A 13736-nucleotide genomic window follows, 5' to 3' on the forward strand; every position below is an offset into this window, starting at 1 on the left:
TCATTCCACATCTAACGAGAATATCCCTTCTCATCCGAGTTGATTAATTGAATCAAGCCCATATTAGATTTATTTTTTGGAAAATTACACATAGGTTTAGTCAAGTTGACCTATTTACAAATAAATTTCGTGAAATTAAAAAACTATGACCAAGTTTGTTGAGACCTGAGTGTAAATTATGATAAAAAAATAATAATACTTTTATTACATTATATTAATTAAATAATTTATAACTATTTCATTAAAAATTTATAATTATAACTTTAACTTTTTAGAATTGTAACTTCATATATTCAATAATTAAACTGGCTAGTTTAACTATTAAATATGTGAAATTATAATTATAAATTATTAGTAAAATAGTTGTTAGTAATGCATAAATGTTTAACTATTAGACATGTAAGGTTATAGTTGTAAATTGTTAATAAAGTAGTTATAAATTAATTATTTAATTAACATAATATATGTTTTATAGGGGTCTTATTATTTTTACAATTTAATTTCAAATTATACTCAATCTCAAGAGACTTAGTTATGGTTTTTAAATTTTGTAAGCTTTATTTGTAAATAAATCTACTTCACCGGACTTGTACATAATTTTTCCTTTATTTTATACATTTTTTTACCAATTTGCACAAGTTTTGTTTTTGTTTCTTTTTTAAGGTTGGTTAATTTAAAACAGCAGCTGACATCAAAAGCGATTATTTCGAGTTTGGTTATCATTGTCTTGTAAATCCATTCAACGAGGAAAGAGTTTCAAAATGTAAAAATTTTCACATCGGATCAAAACAAACAACCTGAAGTGGAGTAGTCATGAAGCAAGATTCCTCGTTTGTGCAGTTACATCCTCAAAATTAGAAAGAATGATAGTTAAATCTTAAAAAAAAAATTAATGCCAGTTAAATTTGTGATGATTTTTTTAAAAAAAATTAATTATAATTATTGATTCAAACAATTATAAATTTAAAAGTTTCAATTACAAATATTATATTTAATTTTAAATATAATAATTAATTTATAATTTAAATTTTATTTATATCTGTTTGAATTTATATTTATAATTTATTTTTATAAATTTTTTTTGTCAGAATTCAGCTATTATTAATTCATTGTGTTGAGACAACCCGTTCTCTCTGAAAGACTAAAATTAATTCAACGACCCTGTCGCAGCGCCGTGTTGTTCACTTCCCCTTCTGCTCACAAATATCTCTTTTTCTTATCTCGCACTCTCACAAAAGCTATACTAGCCATGTGAAGCTAATTCAAACACTAAGAACAAGGTGGGGACCATGAATAGCAAAAATAAAACAAATAAATTATAGTGCTATACAGTATACAACTTTTAAATAATATTGCTCGTATGAATTATAACATTGATAGTGTGATTTAATTTCATCTACAAGTAATCCCCAATTTTGCAACAATATCTGCAGTGATGATCTATGTGTTTGATTAGCGATTTAGTTTAATCATATTTTTTAATAAAGGAAATAGCAGATGGTGACTAGCATTTTGGAACCTAATCGGCCTGTGCACCCGGATCCAAAAGAGTACTAAAGTGCTGAACCATGGACTTCAACCTTTGCAAGTTGTTACTTGCTACACGTGATGGGATGATAATATATATTAATCAAATTTCTGAAAAGTACAGTGACTTCATAATTTATCGTTACCAGTCAAGGACTCAGTGGCTTTCGAACAGACAAGATCTCATTATTTCTTAATTATATTGGTTATTATTAATTAATTGTAGATTGATCGAATAATTTATGTATACAAATTTACCTTTAAACTATTTTTTAAGGATCATTATATATTTTATACTACGAGATAGTGTTAAAAAAGTTATCAACAATTACAAATGTAACATCAGGCACCATCTGTCAATTTTCAACTAATCATCATTTATTAAAATTGTGGGGTTGACATTCACTTAATTCTCTCTCTTATTTTTATAATCTCTTTTGCAACTCCTCATCTCTCTCTCTCTCTCTCTCTCTCACATTCATGAATGACCCTCTTTTTGGAGTTTCTAATCGGAGGAAAGAATCTTGACAGCCGTCACCCCAAGGAAGAGAGGAATTTAGAGAAGTGGAGTTGGACTTTCCTTGCAGATGATTGTCGATTGTCGTTGATCATGGTCCCTCAACTTAAAGGCCGGTTTCCTTCTAAAGCAATGAGGACAACATCTGACATTGCTCTGAGCTGCCTTCAAAATGAACCATCAAAAAGACCCACCGTGAGACCTATGGTTGAGCATCTCAGCAAAATACAAAATATGAAGCACTGCTGTCTGGTTTCAGCAAATCTTAATGGAATCATTAGTCCTGTGCCTACATTGAGCTTCTCAATTAATTATATTATTATTCAAAGTTGCCAGTGTTGGCCATCAAAATCATGCAACTTGGCCACTAATTTGAGAATAATTATGCATCTTTTGTTCAGTCTTCTATTTCATGCATGTACCTTAATATTAATAAAGTCCTCTCTTGGATCCAATCCCACGAGATATAAAATTTTCATGTACATTTGAAACTTCGTGGAAAGTTTCCTGGAACCACATGGAGATCATTAAATTCTTAATGAGATTAGAACCATGGGCTCCCAGTGGCAAGAGTCCAATGGCTACAATAATTTATAACAATAAAAAGAAAGACTAGGACTGAAAGAGACTCTTAATTTATTTTTTTAATCTAGTATATTATTATGACAGCTGTGAATTATGCTTTTTTTTTTTAAAAAAAAAAGAACCTTGCATTAATTGATTCAAAATTTTTAACAAATGCCCCCTCCATCTCAAATTATAGAATACTTTTAAAAAAAGTTCTCCATCCTAAAATATAAGAAACTTTAGGTAGATTAAAATTTTATTAAATGTACTAATTTTAATATTATCCTTTCTCTTTATTTAATTAATTTTCATCCTTTTTCTTTTTAATATATTAAATGATAAATATTTTTAAAAATTTATATGTTTATTTTAAAAAGAATAAAATTATTAAATATATTTAATAAAATTTATTACTACATAAGATTTTATTTTAAAGTGTATTATAATTTGAAATAAGGGGCCTCCCCTCGTATCTCGTGTAATCCTTAATTGTCGCTATTTATTCAAGTCTTGAAATTGATGGTGCTTTTGGTTAAAAAGCGTCAAATTCCTAATCAGTAGATCTAAGTGCTTACTGATCACAAACTTCTGTCTTATGATGACATAATTTTTAATATTTCTCTCAAAATGATATTTATTTAAGAGAATTAATCATTTAATTTTTATAATTTTAACTCAATTGTAATTCAATCATTCAACTTTGATGTGTTATAATTTAGTCGTTAAAATTTTAATTCAATTATAAATCAGTCCCTAAACTTTGTCTCTTATAATTTAGTTTCTGAAGTTTTAACCTCTTAAATATTGATTCCTATATTTTAAAAATATTTAAAAATACAATTATAAAGTTTAAAAATATTTTAAAATTTTAAATATTTGTAATATTTATAAATATTAAATGGGTTTAACAATTTAAATTATTAGTAATAAATTTTAAAATATTTTTAATTTTTATAATTTTATTTTTTTTAAAATATAGAGACTAATATTTAAGAAGTTGAAATTTCAGGGACTAAATTGTAAGAGGCAAAGTTTAAGGACTAATTTAAAATAGAGTCAAAACTTTAGGAACTGAATTATAACGAGTTAAAGTTAATAGATTGAGTTACAACTGAGTCAAAACTAAAAAGACTAAATTGATTAATTTTTTCTATTTATTTTATATTTCTTGCCACACCACAAAGCACACGGCCATTGACAAATTAAATGAGCATCTATCAATTTCAACAAAGGACAAATAAAAATGCTGCTCAAACACCATCTTAGTGCGTACAACAACCAAAAATACAAAATTAAAAAGGATATTAACTCAAAAAAGTCATGTTTAGATTGAAAATGATCAAGACCAGCAAAATCAAATAAAATCAATTCATTACAAACATTCTTAATTAATAGAAATTAAGAGAAAATGTCATGATCTGAACGGAAATGGATTTGGGGTGTTTGTTGCCTTTTTTTTTTTTTTTTACTACCTCTGGTACCCAAAATCTCAGCCTTTCATTTCTGGGAATTACATGAAAATGCGCGAACCATTAGCCAAAATGAAGGGTTGAGATTTTGAGAACTAGGGAGACAGCAGAGAGGATAACAAACACCCAAAATCTAACAGAAATACAACCCAAACAATGGCATCTTCAATTTCAGATTGATCAACATCAAACTGATCTCTGATTTGAGTCTCATGAAATATACATAGATATCCTTTATTGCATTTAGCAGATAACACAGCTAGTAGGATCTTCTTCCACCATGCTTACACAGTAACATGGACGCCACATCTGATAGTGATGATAGTGATGGAACTCAGACAACCTCCTGAGCTCATCCAACCTCTGCGCTTCTAACTCGAGTCTTTTCTTCTCTTCTTCTTCCTTCTTTGCCTTGTCGTCTTTCTTAGGTTCATCCTTCTTCTTCTCCGGCTCCTTTGCTGGTCCCACAGATATTATCTCCGTATTACACACCTTCTTCAGCTTGTCCACTACGCTTACCGGGTCTACGTCTCCTGTTACTGTCAATTTCTTGTTCTTCATGTCCACTGACACTGATTCAACTCCTGCAAAAGTTCAACATGTACTTACACACACACACACATAGTTGCCGAGTTTATGGTTCATCTATAGATTCTGTTGTTGAGTTAATTAGGGTCTTACGGTTCGATACCTGGAAGTTTAGAGACTGCCTTCATGGCTTTTGTCTTCATTTTTTCACAATGAAAGTCCACCCTCAGCACTACTTTCTGTCTCACACAGCAAAACAAAAACAGAGATGTTAGAACCATCTGAGTTATAAACTTCAGACTATGAATACTCAGAGTAACTAAGAGGATCTTTTCTCGCCGCGAGAATCAAGTTTTCTGTCTAGTTTCAATCATCAAATTAAAACAAAAAACATGGTTTTTCTGATGATCTGAAATAATTTAAAAAAAAAATGTTAAGAGAGTTATACATGAAAGGGAGGAGAGAATGGAACTAATCTCACCATCATTTTGCGTCAAATTGGAGATGAAACCAAAAGGAAGGACGGGAGAAAGTGTTATTGATAGCGAGTGGTGGCTTGATTGAAAGTGAGAACATATAGCCAAGATTAGGAGGTATTTATAGAACACAAATATAATTGAGTTAGAAAGTATAGTGATTAGTGAACATGGAATTTTAAATAATCTATTTTTAAATTCCTAGTATTTACAGCTAAACTTTTTTTTGGTTTAAGTGGAAAGAGTAGGCCTTGCTAATAGCAAAGATTGTCTCCTCCAAGATATTAAGAGTAAATTAAAGGATAGATACCTCCCAATTAAATTGGGATAGATACAATGTTTGTCTAAACGACGACAAGAGACTCTGTTACTCGCATTAACTTGAATTAGTGCAACTAAACTTTTAATTCTTCAATGTTGAGTATCCAGTCCATTACTTTTTCAAGATTAATAAAAGACCTTCATTTTCGATTATTATTTTTCCTAATTCGAGGTGCATTTATCTCCCTCCTTTTATGTTCATCCCCTTTTGGGCCACCCCTGTTATCGTCTCCCTCAAAAAACAGAGAGAAGATAGTCGTGTGTCATATCTCCGAATCAACACTGCCATCTTTTTTGCCCTTTTGATTTCCACAACGTGGATTAATCATTCATCATTATTTTTATTTGCACAGCTGTTAAAGCCACCACCAGCTGTAATTTACAAATTAAATATAAAAGAATTTTAATAAAGAACTCTTGACCACACTTATTCAAATTTAAGGCTCCTAAATTTTTTGAAATTATACTGTAATTTATGGATACTAATTTCATATTAAATTTTTGAAAGAAATTATAAATTTATCTCTCATTTAAATTAATATCAGAACTACCCGACTTTACTTGTTAATTGCCCTAGTTCATTTGTTCATTTTCAAACTTTCACTTGATTTCATATTCATTCTATGGTAATGAACAAATGAAGTAAAAATTAACAAGTGAAGTTAAGCAATTCTGATATTAATTTAAATGAAAAGTAATTTTATTATTTTTTTATAAATTTAATATTAAATTAGTACCCCTCAACTGAAGTGAAATTTTAAAAATTTAAAAGCTTCGAATGGTCGAGGGATTTTTATTAAAATCATCCCATTAAATAATCTGAAAGTAATCAAGATAAGATTGAATAAAATATTCCATAATATTCTACTTCATTCATATAATAGATTATTTAGATTATCTTGTTTATAAAACAGTACTACCTAAGTTAGCAAATAAAAAAATTTTAATTATCATGTTATGAAATGCTAAATAGATATACTATATTATTGTCTTACTTTGAATATTAGAGGGAAAAAAAATAGATATAAAGATCAAAATATTTAGGTGGTATGAACTAAATGTATTATAAGCGATTATCTAATAATCAAAGTTTAAATCATCATGATACATTTTTAAAAAAAATATTGGAATTTTAAATTGGGGCATTAATTTTGTGACAAAAATACCAAAATAAGATGAAGAGAAGAGGAAATAGACAAGGCATTTCTATTAATTCATATTTATATAATATTGACCAGTTATGCAAAAGAATTACTCATTTTATTTCGCGCTCTCTCTGTTTTGGAAGGATCACTAGCAAGAGTTGAAAATTTTGCATCTGCATTGAGAATAAGTTCATTCCTTCTTTCTTAGTTACATATACGTTTTATATCGAACATGCCGTTCGAAACTTCAAATGACAGGCAAATGAATCTCATTAACTAAACATATAATAGGTCAACCCGTTCAATTAAATTGATATTTTTGTTGATTCAATAAAATATTTTATTCATGACTAATTGAACAACAATTCGACAACGATTTTAATCAGTAATCCTTTAACCAGTGCCTTGGTTGATTAAATAACACGTCACGTTTTCAATATCTTAATTATACATGGAATAGGCCCAAAATCAAGGAGCATGAAAAGATAACTAAATATAATATTAAACCAGTGCACTGTTTTTTTAACCAGCGAACCAGTAACACTGTTAATAACCAGCATGTGCATTATTTTGTTGGTGACATTGTTTTCATGGAAACACTTAATCAAAACGTGGTTAATTAGCAGATGACGCAGGGATCAGGATTTCCTTCCATCATGTAGCAGTGTTGGTGGGGTATCGGAGGATAACAATTGCAGGAGACACAATAATAATTGCAGCATGTAGACACATCACAGGGCACGTTAACTATCTTTGGATCATCTGGCTTTTCCTCTTTCTTATTAGGTTCTTCCTTCTTCTTCTCCTCTTTGGCTGGTCCCACTGACACTATCTCTGTGTGAGACAGCTTCTTCAGCTTCCCCACTGCATTCACAGGATCCATATGCCCAATCAAAGTCATCGTTTTTTCCTCCATGTTCGCTGATATTGACTCAACTCCTGCAATTTTTGAACCATCCCATTCCAACGCACACGATTAATCTCTGAATAAGCTAAGCTTAAACTAAACCCAGATTTTTCATGCAAAAGCTTGTGATTGAGTACCTGGAATGCCAGAGACAGCCTTCATAGCTTTCTTCTTGACTCTGTCATCGTATAACTCCACCTTCAGCACTACTTTCTGTCACATGATCAACGAATGTAATTCATCATCAGGCAAGCAAGGAAGCACACAGATATATATGTATAGATCATGAAAGAGACTGAAGTTCTAACCATCATTTTCTGTTGGAACCTGTGGAAGCTGAGAAAGAGTTGCTGATAAGAACTCGAAGAGTGGAAATTTCTGAAGTTGAGATGAAGGTGGGGATGGGAGGTGGATTTTATAGAAGACGTAGCCAAAGGGTTGGCGTGTCACGCACGGGTCCTGACCTCGGTGCACCACAATGCTCATCTCACACTGATGCACACTACAGTGCTCTTTAGGTGATGAAATCTCCACCATTTAAATTTTAATATGGATAGTTAAGTATTATTTTATTTTATATTTATTAAAATATATAGGAGTTATAAAAATTTTGATCCATATTTATTTGCACCATATAGAATATATTTGGATAGTTAATATATAATTATAAAAAATTTAATATTAAATTAAATTTAAATCATATTAAAAATAAAAAATTATCAAAATTAATTTTGTAAATTTTTAATTTAATAAATATATAATAATGCTTTAATCTCAACGGTCCAAATTAAAATTAAAATGATTCAGATTTTATGGGGCCACCACTATGAGTATAGTAGATGAACGCGTCACACACGCGGGACGGGGAGTCAAGTCAAATAGCAGCAATGATCGAGTCTCCCGTGCACTAAATTATGTTCTTTTTCTATTTTGTTTTAAAAAGACGTTTGCACTATCACTGCAAAGTTACTTTCAGGAGGATGAGAAAAATGAACCTTTGATTTTGATATTTTTTCTGGATTATATGTTTTTTCGCTAAAATTAGAAGGGTCGTAATAGAAAATGTATAAGAGATTTAAAAATAAATAAATAAGAAAGTGAAATTTTACACTTCTTCTATTTAAAAATATAAGATATTTTTAATCGAATCTCACCTTTCAATAAAGTAATTATCTACTTTCAAACTAATCCTATCTTTTTATATTTACCTCCATTAAACATCCTATAATAAATATAAAGTCATTATTAATATAGGTACTTAAAAAATAATAATTACATCTCAAAAGATTAAAAATGTTTTACATTTTTAAATATTTAAATTTTAAAAAAATTATATTTTTAAATGGAGAGAGTAATTTTTATTATTTTGTCTGAGGATTAAACTTATTAGACAGTTGTTGTTCTTATTTGATTAGTCATTAGAGGATCCCTTCATTATTTAATGTTGAATGAGAGAAGTTTCTTTGTGATTGTACTAAATTTATGAATTAATTTGTACGACTTAACATTGGTATATAGTTTGGCTTGCTACATATATATATATATATATATATTGCAAATATAATAAATTTTAAACTATTTATGTTTCGTTCTAAATTTATTTGTTTAAATGACACATATAAGCCTAAATTGTGGGTAGGTATTTGCATTTTCAAAGAAGTCGCTATCGAAATAAAGTCTCATAAAATCATGAAATTACTATAAAGTCTTGTATCATTTATTTAACTTATCAAATACTATTGGATGGTAATTATTAATAAATTGTTCAGTTGATAATTAAATAACTATCCAGAAAGGTAAGTGAAGAATATGAGATTTTAGAATAATTTATGATTTTATAGGACTTCTAATCTAAACATTTAGATTACTTGTATGAAAGAAGGTATTTAAAAAAAAATATGAAAAAGAAGAAGAAGCAAAGAGCAATTTTCGATCAGGACATTGAATTCAAGATGAGACGAGAACAAAATATGTAAATTGAGATTATGATGTACCGACACTGATCTTTGTGACTGCTTTATTATGGTCACCATAGTCCATAGGTGAAAATGCCTCCAACAGTTTAGCCTTAAGTTACTCTCTTTTATTCCCCCATTTTCAAAATGCAATTTTTTTAATTATAATTTGCGTAGCATTTATTAATTTTTTCTATTAAACCCTTATCTACTAAGGATATAAATTATTGAAAAAATTACATTTAGATCCTACAAAAGCATATTTATTTATAAATAAATTTCATAAAATTTAAAAACTACAGTTAGATCTCTTTAAAACTTAAGTATAATTTAAAATTAGAATGTAAAAATAATATTGTCTTTACTTGTAAAGCACAATTAATTTAATTATTAAATATATATGTGATGTTACAATTATAAAAAACTGAAGTAATGATTGTAAATTAATTATCGATAAAATAATCATAAATAATTAATATTAAAATTTATTAATAACACATGATCAATTTAACTATTAAATATTTAAAGTTATTATTGTAAAATATTGAAGTGATAAAGTTAACTTACTAATGAGATAATTGCATACAATTATTATTAAACTTATAATGCATAATTTATTTAAATATTGAACATGTAAAGTTATAATTATAAAAAATTAAAATAATAATTATAAATTATTTAATTAATATAATATATTTTTAATAAAAATATTATTATCTTTACATCTTAATTTTAAATTATATCATATCTTACAAAACACAATTTTTTCTAGATTCTTTTAATTTTGTTAAATAAATTGAATAAAAAATGTAGTTTCTAGGAAGCTAGACTCTTGGTGGGTTTGAACTCTGATGACGTTGGTGTGTTGACGTTGTTGCTCGCGCACCATCTTTTTTTAATAACAAACGAAAAATACATCCACGTCCTCCCCCTCTGGCTTTGTAAAATTTTAAGGGGAAGAGAGAAAATTCAGCCATACATCATTTTTCAAGAAATATTTGATATTTTATATTATAATATAGGATGATATAAAATAAATTATTAATTATTTAAAATGGAGCATTTAACACTTTTCATTAAATTTAAAGAGACTTCCTTTACTCCCCTAAACTTATTTATAAATTACTTCTAATATATTTTATTAATATTAAGAAAAATTTTAAAACTCATTAACTCTATCTTAAAATTTAATAAATTTTTAACTTTATCCTTATTAAATATATATTTTTTAATAATATATTTTTTTAATATTTAATGAAGGGTAAAAGAAAAAATTTATAATAAAAATTTTGAATTGAGCATATTATTAAAAAAGATATATTTAATAAAAATAAAGTTATAAAATTATCAAATTTTTAAATAGAATTAATAAATTTTAAGATTTTTTTTCATGGCAATTAAACACGTTAAAAATGACTTGCAGCCTTGAAGGAGAAGAGTAAAATAATTAATGGTGGTCATTAAATATATATATATATATATATATATATATAATGCGGTGGAATGAAAAGGTGGCGGCTCACGGGGTGAGTCTTTTTTTTTTTGGCCCAAGGGTTATGGGTCATTTTCAACGCTTTCCAAAATTTGTATGTTTATTATAGTTTTAGAGAAAAAAATTATTTTGTAATATAAAAAATTTAATAATAATTTTAGAGAGTTCAAGTTATCATTTTAAGAAGTTTAACTTAATTTAATATTATACTCAATAGAAATATTTTGATTTTAAAGTGGAAGTATGAATTTTTATAAATTTCAAATCTTTAAATGCTCCTATTATTTTTTTATGTTGCTATGTGTAATTGCATAATCCTAGGCAACCCTCATGATTTATTTTGAATGACTATTGAGCATCGGCTCTGGTATGCACAAAACAATTTTGCCACACATAGCATAAAGAGGCCCAACTCATGTTGGTTGCCTTTGTATACCACAGCAGATGTTCTTTACACTACGGCATATAACATAAAGAACCTTTCTTTATTTTTTCCTTCACTTTTGATATTCGAGTGGCCTGACTTTACTTCAAACCTACATGTAGAGCTAAAATCATAATCATTTATACAAATTAGATATCTCTGACCACACACCACATTAATTCACTTAATTAATGTCATTAAGCTTAATTAATTCAGTTTAAATTTCTAGGATGTTACAACCCCCATACAAGTCCCGCCTTGTCTCATTTAGTGCTTTATCCAATAAATATCTGAAACCATCTTTGATGACAGATGAAGCTAATGTAGAGGTGAATTTTTGACAAACTATAAGATTATCTTGGGTTAAGCAAATGTGCTCATGCTTAAAGGAATGCACGTGTAAGAACTTTAAATCATGACTCATTGCATAAGTAGTTATTTTTCATGGACACCCATCAATTATGCACTTCACTATCTTACTTTTTGCATTATTCTACACATACTTGTGTTCTAAACTATACATGTAAATGATTTCTTGAATATGCCTACATTATTGAATGCTTGCCTAAGGCTTAAAAGCAAATCCTTCCACTTGGTTGCACCATGCTCAAGAAAAGGAGTAGGTATGCTTTGAATCAAACATGGAAGTTCTCTTCTTCCCTTGCTTGATGTAGATCGAATAATAGATAATCCAAATAATATTTCTGTACAATCTAACCCTTGACAAATTAGCACAAGTTCAACTTCATTTTTACACTCATTTACAAATTTAACTATATAAATGTGTGTAGATTTTTTATTAAATTCAACTAGTTATTGAACTCCTTCATCATCTTTCAAGTCTACTACAGTGGTTTTCATCTAATTCTTATAGCATGCACTTCAATTCCAATCCTTTAAATTTACACCCAAAATATGAACATATTTTACTTCATAACTCATCATTTAATATTAAAGCACTTACTATCCTTCCATTTGCTTTGCCACTAATATATTACACCCTCCATTCATTAATAACAATCCTTCCCCCTATTTGAAAGTGACAGAATACTTCTTTCTGTTCCTTACTCTTAAAGCTCATAAGGATATCATATAAACCTGCAATTTTCAACACTGAAGGAAAAAAAACATTCATCAGTAAAAAATTATAGTATCATTATAAAATTCTACATTAGGTGTTATTAACCTCTACAATGTGAGGAAATACACTTATGGGAAGAACAAGTGGCAAAACAAATGCTTCTTTCAATCTCTTTCGAACTCTTTTAGTAAAAATTTAAAACTCATAATGAAATTCAACTGTCACCAAATAAATACCAACAAATAAAGAAAAGTTGACCTAACAAAGTCAAGATGTAACGAATTGACCTAACAAAGTCTTTGACTTAGTTGTAAGATGTGAAGCTTCATCAAATAGAGTCAAACGTTAGGTTGTCGAGGATTTGCACATGAGAGCTTCTTAGCGTGTAGGTTTTATTTTTTTTCAAATGTTATAAGGACAAAATAGTCATTATGCATGCGAGATTTAATGTTAGAGAAGGACCAAGGTTCAAAAATTGTCCTAAATCTTTATTAACAAATAAATTGTTGGTGATGTACTTTTGGACAAATTTCCCAAGAAATAAAGGATAAAAGAGAGGAAAAATAAAAAAAATTACAATAATGATGATGATGACAACAATAACAATAGTAGGCCCCATGGTCTTGTAATATCACTCGCAAATCCAATTCCAATCTCTCTTGCTAGGCACGCATGCAACCTTTACTTCTTCTTTTTTTAAATACAAGGCCACAGTAAAAATCGTGCAAGAGACCAAAATCAGGTTATGTCGGAAGCCAAAAAGCTTCTACATTCAATGGGTGGTCTATCATAGAAAGTAGTATCAAAATGATCCCCCAAAGCCATATGGGCTAAGCAGTCGGCATAACGATTGGCTTCTCTGTAGATGTGGTTAAAGGAGATTTCCCAATTTCTTATAGCGATGCTTTAAATGTTCTTTAAAATTTGTGCAAGAGAGTGGCTTTGCTCAAAATTAGTTTCAATAAGGAAAAAAGCCTTCATAGAATCAGAGCAAACATTCACTTTAGTAATCTTAGCATTTCAGCATATGTTAAGTCCTTTCAAAATTCCTACAAGCTCGATAGTAGTGGTGGATTGATAACCAAGATTCTTAGTAAATCCCCTGATCCAGTTCCCTTAGCTGTCTCTGATAAGTCCTCCACAGGAAGCTGCTCCATTGTGTTTGATTGAACCATCAACGTTAAGTTTAAACTAACCAAGTTTTGGTAAATACTATTTAGCTTCATATCTGGAGTCAATTCTGTTTAAGGAATCAACTTTAGCTTGAAGCTTCATGTCATTAATAATTTGGTTGGTACTAGAGAAAGCGATGTCCTTTTTCATAATT

At 28.8% G+C, this 13736-nt stretch overlaps 2 protein-coding genes across 2 annotated transcripts; both read right to left on the reverse strand.

Annotated features, from left to right (window-relative positions):
- Positions 1-3910: 3910 nt before the first annotated feature.
- Positions 3911-5239, reverse strand: LOC129293322 (heavy metal-associated isoprenylated plant protein 12-like). Its single transcript, XM_054931228.1, has 3 exons — positions 5090-5239; positions 4772-4847; positions 3911-4664 (listed from the first exon to the last, which is right to left on the reverse strand). The coding sequence occupies exons 1-3, from the start codon at positions 5093-5095 to the stop codon at positions 4324-4326; spliced, it is 423 nt and encodes a 140-aa protein (XP_054787203.1). The 5' UTR covers positions 5096-5239; the 3' UTR covers positions 3911-4323.
- A 1662-nt stretch (positions 5240-6901) lies between these two features.
- Positions 6902-7830, reverse strand: LOC129293323 (heavy metal-associated isoprenylated plant protein 39-like). Its single transcript, XM_054931229.1, has 3 exons — positions 7766-7830; positions 7595-7670; positions 6902-7489 (listed from the first exon to the last, which is right to left on the reverse strand). The coding sequence occupies exons 1-3, from the start codon at positions 7769-7771 to the stop codon at positions 7170-7172; spliced, it is 402 nt and encodes a 133-aa protein (XP_054787204.1). The 5' UTR covers positions 7772-7830; the 3' UTR covers positions 6902-7169.
- Positions 7831-13736: the final 5906 nt, after the last annotated feature.

This window comes from Prosopis cineraria, unplaced genomic scaffold (genome assembly GCF_029017545.1).
Source record: "Prosopis cineraria cultivar Desert tree isolate PC_DT_omini unplaced genomic scaffold, ASM2901754v1 PC14, whole genome shotgun sequence".
In the NCBI taxonomy this organism is placed as follows: Eukaryota; Viridiplantae; Streptophyta; class Magnoliopsida; order Fabales; family Fabaceae; genus Prosopis; species Prosopis cineraria.